At 49.6% G+C, this 13164-nt stretch overlaps 1 protein-coding gene and 1 long non-coding RNA gene across 2 annotated transcripts in view; one reads left to right on the top strand and one right to left on the bottom strand.

The window, feature by feature from the left end:
• LOC119461254 (transcription factor GATA-3-like) overlaps positions 1-13164 on the bottom strand; it is a 283079-nt gene that overhangs the window by 31081 nt on the left and 238834 nt on the right. The window contains 1 exon segment of the mRNA XM_049672150.1: positions 3041-3186. Within this exon segment, the coding sequence (XP_049528107.1) occupies positions 3041-3186 (146 nt within the window).
• The window catches only part of LOC125947437 (uncharacterized), a 351351-nt gene that overhangs the window by 162952 nt on the left and 175235 nt on the right, over positions 1-13164 (top strand). The gene's annotated exons all lie outside the window — the stretch shown is intronic.

Here is a 13164-nt window from a genome sequence, read left to right as displayed (position 1 = left end):
CTCACCCGATCCCCGAGACAGGTGTTTTGATTTCACCGCTATTATAGCGCTGAATCCAGCGGCGACGACATCGAGTGATGGCGGGGAATACCAGTACGACCCCGGCCGAGTTGTGTGTGAGAAATTTATGAACTCGCGTCTGCAGGACGCATGTCACTGCTTCTTGTTTTCGTGAAACACGTGTTATAGGCAACGCATATACGTGTGAGAAGAAGCGTGACTCTTCGTGGCAACACTCGCAAAGAGTCGCTTTGTAGGATATCTGTTAGTCTTTTTGACGCCTTCTGTAGTCATTTTCGAGATGCAACAGATTGTTATGCCGGACATATTCGCAAGAGGGAGCGATGGGCCTGGTTAAATTGGGCAACATAATAAGCGACAACGAATCGGTTAAGAATTGTGATGTTTTCTGTGCCGAAATATGCGCAACGAACAAGACCTTATGACCCTCTTGTTTGTCCTGCGGCATAAGGCTTGATAAAGCATCTTACATGTACTTCGTATATCGGTATACCCAGTTGAACACATGTCTGTACACTAAACAAAGCTTGATTTTCGGCATTCTAGAGCTTTTTTTTGCTTGAAGTACCAACAAATAAGAGAAGGGGCACGTGAAAAAATGCCTTATCTTCATCATTCCAAATCATTTACCGCCGGTGTCTCTCTTCAAATGGCTTAACTATAAGGAACAAAGCAGCCGAAGTGAAGTCAGGTCTTTCACTAAAGAAGAAAAAGAGGAAGTGAGGAACACAAAAAGAAAACGAATTACCCTGTGATATCACTTACTTCCTTCCTCCGAGCAGACGATAATGTTTTCCGATGCAGACGAAAAGAAAACATACAGCGAGCGGAAAGGCACTGCTCGCAGCTTCACTATCGTTCCACCAATGAACGCAGTGCAGTGAGGAAACCGTCGTTTCCGACCGGATGACACTTTTTTCTCTCTCCTTCACTGAGCGTCGGCAGCTGCACACACATATATCCTGACGGTGGCTGACAATCGACTCGGACATCTGTAGCAAACTTCCCTCCGTGAAATTCATTTTGGTCTGTCGCTCTGCCCCAAAGTACGGGCTACTATGCAATACATTCGCGACACTATTCTGTAGCGCTGCATTTAGTACGCGAGATATTTGGAGACCACTACCCAACATGTATAGTACAAGTACACACATTCCTATGTGCAAACCAGTATATAGCAAGGCGCTCCCTTGCGGTGCTAGGGGCAACTAAACTCCCAACCAGACGATCCCCGTTCGTTTCTCCGTTCCCCCAACACCTCTTTCTTTCCTATTCGCTCCCGCGCAACTGCGGCGGTGCGGTTCCCGAAACCGGAAGTAGAAAGGAACTGGAGCGACTTCCGGTTTCGTTCTCGCTTCTTTCCTGACCGAGGGGGCACGCTGCCTGCACGCATCTGATATACGAACGCATGCAAGCCGGGAGAAAATCTTTTTGTGAGCTGCTCGCGCCTAGCGACACTAGCGCCACACAGGCGCGCCGGAAAACGCCACGGCCATCCCCCTGGTGGTCGCGGACCCAACTAGGAAGAAAGGATTTTTTGATCATTTCCGGAACTTCGCACCCGGCGTTCCAGCGGTGTTCAGCGCCCGAATCCGCAGTCCTAACGCGTTACTCTGCGCGGAATACGCGAACGCCAGGTATGCGCGCACTATTCAAAAGAAGGGAGGGCGTTATGCAAAGCGAGAGCGAGCGCGCAAATTGTCGCGCGCATGGCTTATACAGACACGAGCGTGCACCCCACTCGACCAGGAAATGAGCTCGGGTTCTCACTAGTTCTTTGTGTGGTCTCGCAAAGCGCGTACACAGATACGGCGCTCCCAACGGGAAGCACGCGGAGAGCAAGTATAGAGAAATTGAGTACAAACCGTAAAGCCTTATTGCCATGTGTTCCTCCGCTTGCCTGGTCATATAACTGTTGTATGAGTGCGCGTGTTTCACGTCTTGGCTGTCTCGGGACTAGCGTGTTTACATGTGGTTTCCGTTCGGGCAACTTTTCACCGTCACGGGTGTTCGTTCTCAACTTTTAGACGTCGCTTAGGGAGCGCACTGTTTGGAGGAGGGTCCTAGGCCGTCAGTGCCTTATCTATATATCCTTCGTGGCAGTGACAAATGAACCGCGCAGTGGTTGTTTTCTTGCGTATGTGCGTGAGGTCGCTCTTGCAGGCGACGCTTTCCCCTCCCGCCAGCTTCCCACAGGAAATAAGAGTTCTAGCGTCACACCGTATACATATTGCTCCGTTATCTTGGAAATGTCTAGGACTGAAGATTATACAGGGGTGCGCTTTCACAGGAAACTATATATATATAAGCGGGGGCAACGCGTGACGGGAAGCGCTACTGAGATCATTGTCTTGACAATCATGGCAATGCTTCTGGCAGTATGCTATGCTTCTGTTTACTTGCATGAGTTACTTAGCAAAGTAATGCATACATGCGACTTAATCGGCCTGGTTTTTCGACCGAAACCGGCGTATAACGGTGCTTATAACATACCATATGTTATACAACAAATATAGTGCCAGTCCTTTATGAAAAATAAGTCACCCATTCAGCCATTTTTGTCTACACGCATTAGAATAGAAAAAAAAATGCTTATTTGCGACGGCTAACCGTCTTCCGCAACTTAGTGAACGGCTGTATAGCTATACTATATGATAATCTTTTACTGTGTCGCCGAGGATGTCACCAACTGCGCTCTGTCGCACTTAACACGCGAGCATAGTGGTACATTCAAGGCAGAAATAAACAATCTTTCAACAGAAAGATGAGTTGTAGAAAACCTCCGACAAGTGCGATTCGGCCTGTTTTGTCTTTTGAAGGAGTTATCCCGATATTACGTGAGCACCTGCTTCCTTGGCCTCTCGAAGTCTTTAGCGCCATTTTCGAGTATCCTAGGCTTCGTCAAATCTCAAGAACATGTCAACAAACACGCCACCGCACTAGAACACGACACCGTACAATCAAAGTTAGAGTGAAAAAAAAAAGTGTTCGGTATTATAGTGTACAAAGGTGTACTCACGAGTCGTCGCTTGGGCTTGATGAGCGGCCTGTTCTGGCCGTTCATTTTGTGGTAGAGACCGCATGCGTTGCACAGGTAGTGCCCGGTGCCGTCTCGTCGCCACAGCGGCGTCGACGTCGCACCACAGTTCACGCACTCTCTGCCCTCTGAACCACGCACGGGCCACCATCACCAAACACCGACAACCACACCGACGGAGGGCAAGCAGCAACACCAGGCAGGAGGGAGCAGGCCACGAGACCGTGTTGCCGAAGAAACGCGCGCACGCGCAGGGACAAAGACAAGAAACGTTAGTGTCGAAACGGGAAAAGGTCACTGCAACACCTGGCGCCTCCTATACATGAAACTACATATTGTCACGCGGTAGTGACGGTCAAGAACACAGTAGCAAAACTGCGAATGGCGAAACTAACTGTGAACTAACTCTAATCGGTGCTGCATGGAAAACGGAACACTATTTGACATTCTGTTCACAGCATTTATGGTCGCGAAGTGAAGCAAGTATAGGCAATAATTTTACGAAAAATGAAGACAAAAGACTGAAACCTGCGAATGACTCCATAGTTTACAAAGCCGGAAAATAGCTAGTGCGACTGCTAAAAGAAATTGGGTGCCTCCGTTAAACACACACACACACACACACACACACACACACACACACACACACACACACACACACACACACACACACACACACACACACACACACACACACACACACACACACACACACACACACACACACACACACACACACACACACACACACACACACACACACACACACACACACACACACACACACACACACACACACGAACTCCTGTCTGCATCTGCAATACTCTCATTCTACACGCTTCCTTCGCACAGCCTCCCTAATTTTTGCTATATCGCGCGAGCGTCCATCACGCATCATTTTAGCGTCTTTAAGCGGCGATAATCAGCGAGACCGGCAGAAGTACTTTCAAGTGCACTAAGCACTCTCCTGTGCAAGAGTCATCTAATGCGGTGTTCCCTTCAGGACGACGTGCGACCATATTGTAGTGTTCTCGCACGATATAGCTAAAAATGCGGGAGGCTGTACGTATGCCATGTATCGTGCTGCTGTTTTAAGAGGCATTCTAGGCGTGCTCCTAACACACATACACTCTACTCTATACACATAACTCAGTATAACATAAAGCTGACACAATTCTGTACATATACCGGTACATATAAACAAAAAATCAACACGTCACTTCAAGAAATTTCACACAAGCACACAAAGATATGTGGATTCCGTATTCACAAAGCAGTTCTTACGCTGCAACGCTTCGCAATATCAGTTACCTGCAAATCATTATAGCGAAAATAATGAAAGCGAAGCTGACTGATCAATTCCGAAGGGAATATTATATGTGGCCAATAACTTTCATGCCAAAGTATTCTATATAATCGTGGGGAAAATACAGGTTATGATATGAGAATGTTAGAATCGAGACTTGCGAGATTTTGTGTTTCATTAATTATTTAGTAATTTATTTCTTTTTTGGTGAAAACTAATAGCTTTGTGAATTCGGCTCCTTAGATTGTTAGCAGTGGTTTCGTTAGCAGAAAAGGAAGAACGCAGACAACAGTTCAAAAAATGGTTATGAACGCCTTAAGTGCAGTGTGGCTTTTTTTTTTCTTTTTTGTCTTTAGAAAAGACCTTTCGTGCTGAGCGTGAGACCAAGGGCCGAAGCGGTTAGTGCTCGCCGTGAGAAAGGGAAGTGGTTAGAGAGAGAAAAGCTTGCCAGTGCGCCGAGAATATATAGGTTTGGAGTATAGAGAAAGAGTGAAGTTAAAGCAAACGTGTCGTGCCGTTTTTTTTTTTTTTTCACGCAGCGTGCTGAAGATGTGCGCTGTATATATATATATATATATATATATATATATATATATATATATATATATATATATATATATATACGCGCAGGCAGGGCTCATGCAGTGATGCATAATGTATGTGCAGTCGCCGCGGGACTACTTATCCTGAACGATAAAGACACACACATCGCGGCTAACAATTATTACAAACGCAGGCTGTAAGGAACAATCATCCGAGGGCTTCGGAAGGAAGACGCATTAAGCTTGCGGTTTCACTGCGACCGAAACCCGAAAACCGCCGCGCCATCTGCAGGAGAAACGAAGAGACGCTTAAACTCGTGGCCCGGTTAATTATGAGAGAGGCTGTGTAGTGCGCGTTAGGTGCACGAACCGTAGTCGGGTGGGCGGAGTTCTCGAAAAATCTCAACACGGCCGCTCGGTAAGAAGGTTGTGGCCGTATGTATATGCAGCAGACCGAGGTCACCAAGCCTGTACAGCGCCAAGGGTACAAGAACGCTGACATAAAGGAGCTCGAATTTGTGCAAATTTTATCTTATCTATTAGACATCTTGCGGTCTACTTACATTGCTCGTACAAATTTGTCCTTCTGACTATATCAATATACATATGCATACTGAAGACGAAGTTGATAACTACTTATACTGTTCTGTCTGCTGTGGACCATGCGCTTTCGATTGGGTTGCCCACGTAATACATAATGCGTAACACATAATACGTAATACGTCGCGAGATCAAATCCGGGGCCAAGGAGGCCTCATTTCGATGGGGGCGAATTGCGAAAACACCCGTGTGCTTAGATTTAGGTGCACGTTAAAGATCTCCAGGTGGTCCAAATTATTCCGGGGTCCCCCACTACAGCGTGCCTCATAATCAGATCGTGGTTATGGCACATGAAACCCTATAGTTGATTATTTTTTAATATATGCACGTTACAAGGCGTTCATACAGCTACACATACGTGTATAGCGCATATCACATGCAATCATGACGCGCGGCGCCACACAAGCGTATACGTATATTTTGCCAATTTTGCTGAGATCAATGTCTGTATAACTAAAATCAAAAGCAGCGCTACCTTTGCCCTTAAACGTTTAGGACGCGTGCCCTACAAAATATTTACGATAGCGCTACCACGCACAACCAATGCCTGCGGCGCGTCTAACAGGTTATATAGCCATCAGCCTGGGACAGCCACAAAACTAATTGCATACAATTAGCGCAATATAGATATAACCGTGCACGTTTAGGTTAATACCTAGCGTTTAAGTCAATACCCAGCGTTTAAGTCAATACTTCGCTGGTCCTCGCCGAAGTGGTCGCCGAAAGTAAACGCGAGCGCTAACATTGATAAACCACAAGACAGCACAATTAGATACACTATATAGGCTTCAGGGTTTTCGTGCACGCATGCAGCAAGATAAAATCAATATTTTGTTCGCATAAAAAATGTATTTGCGTTGCGCAGTCTGCCGGTGGACTCTTTCTATTCGTCCGTCTTGTATTCCGCAACCCGCCAAGGCGCGACCCGAAGTGATAAACCACCCGCGCGATCGACGCAAGCGCGCTATAGAAGCAGCCAGCAAGCCCCCTTCGGAAACTGGATTTGAGGAAACCCTCGCTGCCGCCGCCGGTCGTTCCAGAGTTTTATGCTTTCTTCATTGTGCTCGAGGCGGCGGCGTTTTGTCTCCGCCGCGAGTCGAGATATGGGGGACAAGCGGAGACAGAGAGAGGCCGCGAGCTGAGCAGGAAGGCGAACTGTCTTTTCTTTTCCGCGTCGTCCGTGCCGGCAGCACGTCGCCGTCGTCCTGCCACGAGGCAGGAAGGACCCCCTCCGCTATTTATTCCGCCCCTTTCCTCGCAATGTAGCTACCGCTCTCTCTCTCACTCACTGCCACAGCACCTTGCTGTATTGAGGGACTCGCATCGACAACGCATCTGTCACGTTTCCCGCAACGTGCTGTGTGGAAAACGCGCGGCTGCAGGTAGCCAGTCTACAAAGCTGCAGCGTATATGCACACGCGATGGCCCGCGTTTTGCAACGGAACAACATCCTATACCGGCAGATGAAGTTCGAGGAGCGTGCAGCCAATCGCGTAACATTTGCCTGCCCTCGGCCAGTATGGTGGAGGCGGTGTATACGTCTTGCCAATTTCGGGGCTTTTACGCATATATCCCGATGGAAAAGATGAACGCGCAACTTTCAGCAGTTTCTTTCGGCGATATTTGAACTCAGCGGGCGCAGATTACGCTGTCTTATAGGTTATCTCGTGGTTGTATTCTTCGTTTTATATGTGGTCCCATCGCCGGCTCTCGCGTACACGCGGGACAGCGAAAAGGCCGTTCACATGCCAGATTTAACATCCCGAATCTTTGCTTTGTCGCTCGATATTGTAGAAACGATACATCTTGTGCAGACAACACGTATACTTGCGAGGATGGTAATTCAGGTGATTAACTATTATGGCAAATTTGCTAATACGACGTCTCCCGTAAGGTACTAAAATATAGGTATTTTTCGTTGATATTTCTTTTTTCTTTTTTTTACCTCCAGACAGAACAACGGTTGGGAACTCCGCCACCGTGGGTATACATATATGTGCCCCAGGGTAACGTGAAACGATAAAATTGCCGCGCAGTTGAAACTGGCCAGCTGCGACATTCCTGGCAAAGTCCAAAAGCGTGCTTCATCAACGCAGGTGTTTATAGAAAGTACAGTTTTAATTATGTGGACACCGCAGTTTCCGATGCTTCTGACAGAAAGTACCAATGACGTGAGCATTTTTTACGATCGGATGAGCAGCCGAAATTGCGGCCACCTATGTAACAACGCACGATGTATCTGCGCAGGTCGTCGCGAACGAATGTGAGTTGCTCCGCCAGCTGAGCATGGAAGGAGCCGCGCTCGAACGAAGCGGAAGTCGCGCGTGAGACATGTGTCCGGCGTGTTACGCGTATACGGGACACTTTTGTCTCTGCAAGACAAAAGGCACCGCCCGACACGCGCCAGCTACGCGGCTCCTGTATAGCTGTTTGGCCGCAGCCACGTGACCAGCCGCTGGACAATGGCGCGGCGCGCGAATCACGTTCGTTTGTGTGAGTGTGCGTGAGTATGAAGGAAGGGAATCAGTTGGGACACTTGGGTCAGCCGATGCTTTGTTCCGAGAGCAGATGCTGTTTATAGAGACCCCTGGCGGGTCGACGCTGTTCGTACTTCCAAATGGGTTGGTTTTGGTAAGCTTTAGAAAGGCATCACTGGACAAGCGTATAAGACACTAGGCCACCAGGGCGTCGTGGACTCTCTGGGGGACTTTTGTGAGAACTTCGACCGAGAAATTTAACGAACACCTCATGATGATGATACAGGTTGGTGATGTGGCGTTTGTCGCCTAGACGTCTTCAGAAAATAGTATACTTTCACTGATAAGTGGCAAACGAAAGCCGTCCTCGCTTTTTGTCTTATCACAACGTCCGTACACATCGATAGATATAATATAAGTGCCTGTAGCGCGAGACACGCTGTACCGTGAGCCGTTGTTCCTACACAACTGTGTGTGTATTTTTTTTATTGCGATAAAGACTTGCCGTTAAGGCATAATTCTTGATATGTATGTGTATTATATGTGTGCTTTGGTTCAACTTCTCCTCACGACTGGTGGTGCGCGTGGCGGAGCCTGTCAGCAGGCGGGCTTTGTCAACTGCTTGTTCCTGTCCTACCGTTCACCATGACCACCGGAGTCTCTGGCGTCACACGGGCGGTGACTGTGACTGTGTGGCTACTGTCACAGTCTGTGGCTGCGACGGTGTGACTGTGACACGGACGGTGACTGAGACACGGGACAATGACTGAGACAGTGTAGGTTACGATGGACTGTACACCGGCAACAATTATACGACTGCCTGACTTTCCTTTAACAGTATATTCACAAGGTTCAAAAAGGCAAAGGTCAACTCATATATATAAAAAACTTGCCTCCGGCGCCCACTTCCGATTCGTGGTCGCATTATAATACAGGATCGCTTGTTTACGTTACGCAACAAAGCACGCGCAGATGCGCAGGCACGATACGGGGGGCTTTTTATTTGGCCTTATCGCGACTATCCCGAGCCATAAAGGTGAGGAATCGGCCCGGATCCCAAAGACAAAGTGGGCGCTAAACGAGCTGGGCTCCACCGTCGCATGTACACGAACGTGGGCGTTCGCTCGCCTGCTATATGCGGTCCCCTCCACCTGACCGCAACTGTCATCGTTTGCTGGCCCTAGTCCCCGGTATTCGGGCTCGCCTATTATATATAGCGTCCACGCCTGTATATACCCGAAATCGTCGGGCGAGGCAATCAAAAGGCCGTATATTTTCTCCGTAGAGACACAGAGGAGGAGGATAGTGGTTGTCTTTACGGTGGAAGCTCGCTATACGACGCGCAGGCTTTTTCGTTGGTATATACGCTCACGCCTCTGTCGTCTTTTTGAGGGGGACAGGTGAGGGGGCGACGTCGTCACACCGACGCTACGGCGACGTTGGTTCGTTCGTTCGTTCGTTCGTTGGTTGGTTGCGCAAGCTATTCGGAGGAAATGACGGTAAAGAAAACAGATAGAGAGAGACAGGGAAATGAAGAAACAAGAAAGGCAACGTGGTCGATTCGACGTTCGCCGTGAACGCATTTTCGCGCCGTGGCGCCCGAATGGGACCGAAGGAAATCACAAAAGCGCTGCGGGGACGTACGTCCGCATGCGGGAGTGGTGGACTACGACGAGGACCACGACGACGGCGACGTCGCGCGCCTTCTACCTGTCCCCACGTTTTATCGCCGGCCGTAAAAAGTGCGAGCAGCACGAGAAAAAGAAACAAAAACAAAAAAAAAGGGGAGGCCCACGTACGCGCATGGACAGACAGACAGCAGAAGACGACGTCGCCGCAGTATACTCGCAGCTTGCAAGCGCGGGGGCCAGGAGTCGAGGCAGCGCGCGCGGGGTCGTAAAAGGCTCCTTCCTCTCCCAGTCCTATGCACGCGCGGCGACACTCGGTCTGCCATGGTACGCCCCCCACCCCACACGTACGTACGCACGCGCACAAACACGGCTCACGCACACGTTCTGGGCGATCGACCCACAACTGCACCAGAACAACCACTGCCTGCCTCCCCATCAAGACCCCAGCGGTGTCGTGAAGGACTCCCCAGCGACCGCGCGGCCGCTGCAGGGTTTTGCGCGCACGGACGTAAACCCCCGGAGACACCCGAAAGCGTCCCAAATTGAGGTTCAACCGCGATCGCTTCGTCAGTTCCCCGTGAACAGCGTGCGCGCAATGCGCACCAATCCGGAGCCAGCGGCTATGGCTCTTCGTGGAAGGGACGCACTGAGTGTGTGTCCTGCGGCGAGAGCATAGGACGCATTGCGGTCTCCGCAACGGACGACCTCTCTCTGTCTGACTAGTACACGTCGCGAGGAATAATGAACGCGAAGAAGCAAAATAAGAGACGCCCCGAGAGAGAGAGAGAGAGAGAGAGGTTTTTACGACGCCCTTCTTCCTCCCCGCAAGCCACTCAACGGGGGAATTTACAGCGGCGAATCTACATTTGGGGCATGTCTCTCAAACAACGCCGGCTGCGCGTATAGTATTGTGTTCGTGTGTCTGTGTCGCTCTCTCGCCGGCTGTTGTCGTGCGTGGCGCGCGCGAGTCATGCTTGGCGTCCTTTCGAGGACACTACAACGTCAGAGCTGTAAGGTCCTCGGCTGGAAAGGGAGTTCGCGGTGTTTTTGGTATTCGTAGGGGACGCGTGTGTACTTAATATGAACACAGTTGCGTCGACGATGACGTAACGTATGTCCCTATAGCTGTTGAGCAAGCCTGTAGGCGAATAGACAAAATTTGCTCGTCAAAGTCGCTCCCTCAAGTACTTGGATTGTGCATGTATGTCGGAAAAGTTATAATCCTATACGAGAAGTTATGGCTACTCTCCTAAGCCTGCAAGGTTTACGAAAAAGGAGAAAATTGCGTAGTGTCCATGCATATGCGTGCACTTGACGACAAGCTGCATGCTCGAAAGACCACCTTTTTTACAAGGTCTAGTGACTGCCCATAGACTACTTCCACAACGGCTTTGTCTTATCGTCGATTTATCGTGTAGCTATGTAAAAGTCTATGATTTGTGTATAGACAAAAACCGATAAGAAGTGCGTCTAACTCGGTACGGAACTTGCGATGCATAGAAATCTGAACAAGTCGTGCATTCAACGCGAATAGTCAGGCAACAATTACACAAGACTTCCGTGGACACACTGTAGGGCCCTCAGAAGGTAGGTGGGGGGGGGGGGGGGGGGGGGCGTGAGGACAGAACTGTAGACGCTTTGTGTACTGTCGAAATACTTTTTTTGATAAGGGACTGCTGCACCATGAGTGTTTCACGGTATAATACTTTCTCTTCACGGAACTATAAGTGAGACAGCCTAAGCTAAGCCAATGTGACGCGCGCGAAGTCCTCTTCCGTCGGTCCGGAGGATGCTTTCCGAAGGAGCGCCCAGGATTCTTTTTTTTTTTTTCTCCAAGAATAGAGCTGTCGGCTACCTGCGCGGCAGAAGCAACGCGAGAAGCAATGTGATAAAAAGAAAAGAAGAATAAAAAGAAAGAAAGAAATAGAGGGCCACGGGGTAGCGGGAAAAAAAAAAAAAAAAAAGCCGCACATCTCCAACTCCGCGAGACGCACCGACTCGCCGCAACGGGCCGGCGACGCGCTCGTGCAGTGTACTCTGTCTCGAAAGGACGGACCGGCCGGTTAATTGGCGACCGGCCGAGCGTTGCGCCGGGGTTGACCGGCTTCGCCGTTCCTTCGAAGTGCGGCCGAAGGGCCAGGAAGGGAGCAGAGAAGAAGTGAGAGGGGGGAGTAAAGAAAGAAAACATTTTGTTGTTCCGGGACAAAGCCGATAAACGAGGGGCTCCGATGGCGCGGAACGAAAGGCGGCCGGGCCGCCCGTTGCCCTCCTCATGCACGTCTTCTTTACGCGGCAACGACGACGGTGACTATACGGTGGCGACGCTGCGTGTATACGGCCTTCGGTAAACGAACGCCACATCGTCGGAAGAGGCACGTTGTGGCACACTTCGAAGCGGACTGGAGGCGGCTTTGGATTGCATAACCGTCGACGGAAATATCGGATACACTCTTCCCGGACAACGTCGGATTAGACGCCATACTGTCGACATTTTGTCAGCTCCGATTGGCTCCCGGAGCCGCTACGCCATCTCTCTGATTGGCTCAAAACACAAACGTGGCGGAATCGGCCAATGCGGCGAAGTTTTGACACGTTTCGACAATAGCACCTGCAGACTGGAGTAGCAGTGCTGTCGACGAAAGCCCTTCACGCTGAACTCAACTATAGAACTGTCGTTTTGTGACAGAAGCCGGCAGCGGCACATACACGAACGTATATTCATTCTCTTTACTCTTTGACGGGAATCCTTAGGAAACAAAGTAACGTTCTTAACACCATTTGGTTGAAGAGGACGACACTAAATGTCAACGCCAGCGCTGCTGCGCACTGTCTACGACTATGGTGCACTGGTGCTCCGTATATGGAAGATATAATACACGCGCGGACAAGCTAAACCTCTCTATAGTATCAAGACACGAGTGAAGACATCTCGAAATCTATGCACTGTTATATAAAATATACTGCTTCGTTTCGCGATCTTCCCGTTCATTTCCGACGACCACATGTGCACGAGACGATTTCAGCTTTCTGCAGGTACTGTCCCCAACGTTACAAGCACCACTGCCTCTTCCGACTCCTCTCCTTGATCCCTACAATGGACCTTTTTGGCAGCCAGTCTGTCCACTAAATACATAATGTTCTTTAATAAAAATACTGCATTGTAAAAGGCTGGCTATTTTTTTTTCAGCTGGACGAGCTGATACGAATTCCCTACTACAGAAAGTGCAACAAACGGGAATTCAGTGCTAAGAACAGTGCGACAAATAGGACAAGAAGAAAGAAAGAGGGCAAACAAGCGCTACGGGATACGGTTCCCTCGCGCGCGTCGACAAACGCGATTCCCCCACTGTTGTAGCCAAAGTCCACAACTACATTCCCGTTATCGCGAACGTAGTCAATCCATTGTCCCGATGTCCCCGGTCTCCCTTCATATAACGGGACCGTCGCACGCCTGCTTAGCACACACCCTGACGGCTACTTCAACGAGAGCGAAGCCCCTGCAGTCAAGAGTTTGCCTTTGTAGTTTCTCGTTTCGTTTATTTTCCGGCCG

This window comes from Dermacentor silvarum, chromosome 8, assembly GCF_013339745.2.
Source record: "Dermacentor silvarum isolate Dsil-2018 chromosome 8, BIME_Dsil_1.4, whole genome shotgun sequence".
NCBI classification, from domain to species: Eukaryota; Metazoa; Arthropoda; class Arachnida; order Ixodida; family Ixodidae; genus Dermacentor; species Dermacentor silvarum.
This window is presented reverse-complemented; position numbering and strand designations above follow the sequence as displayed.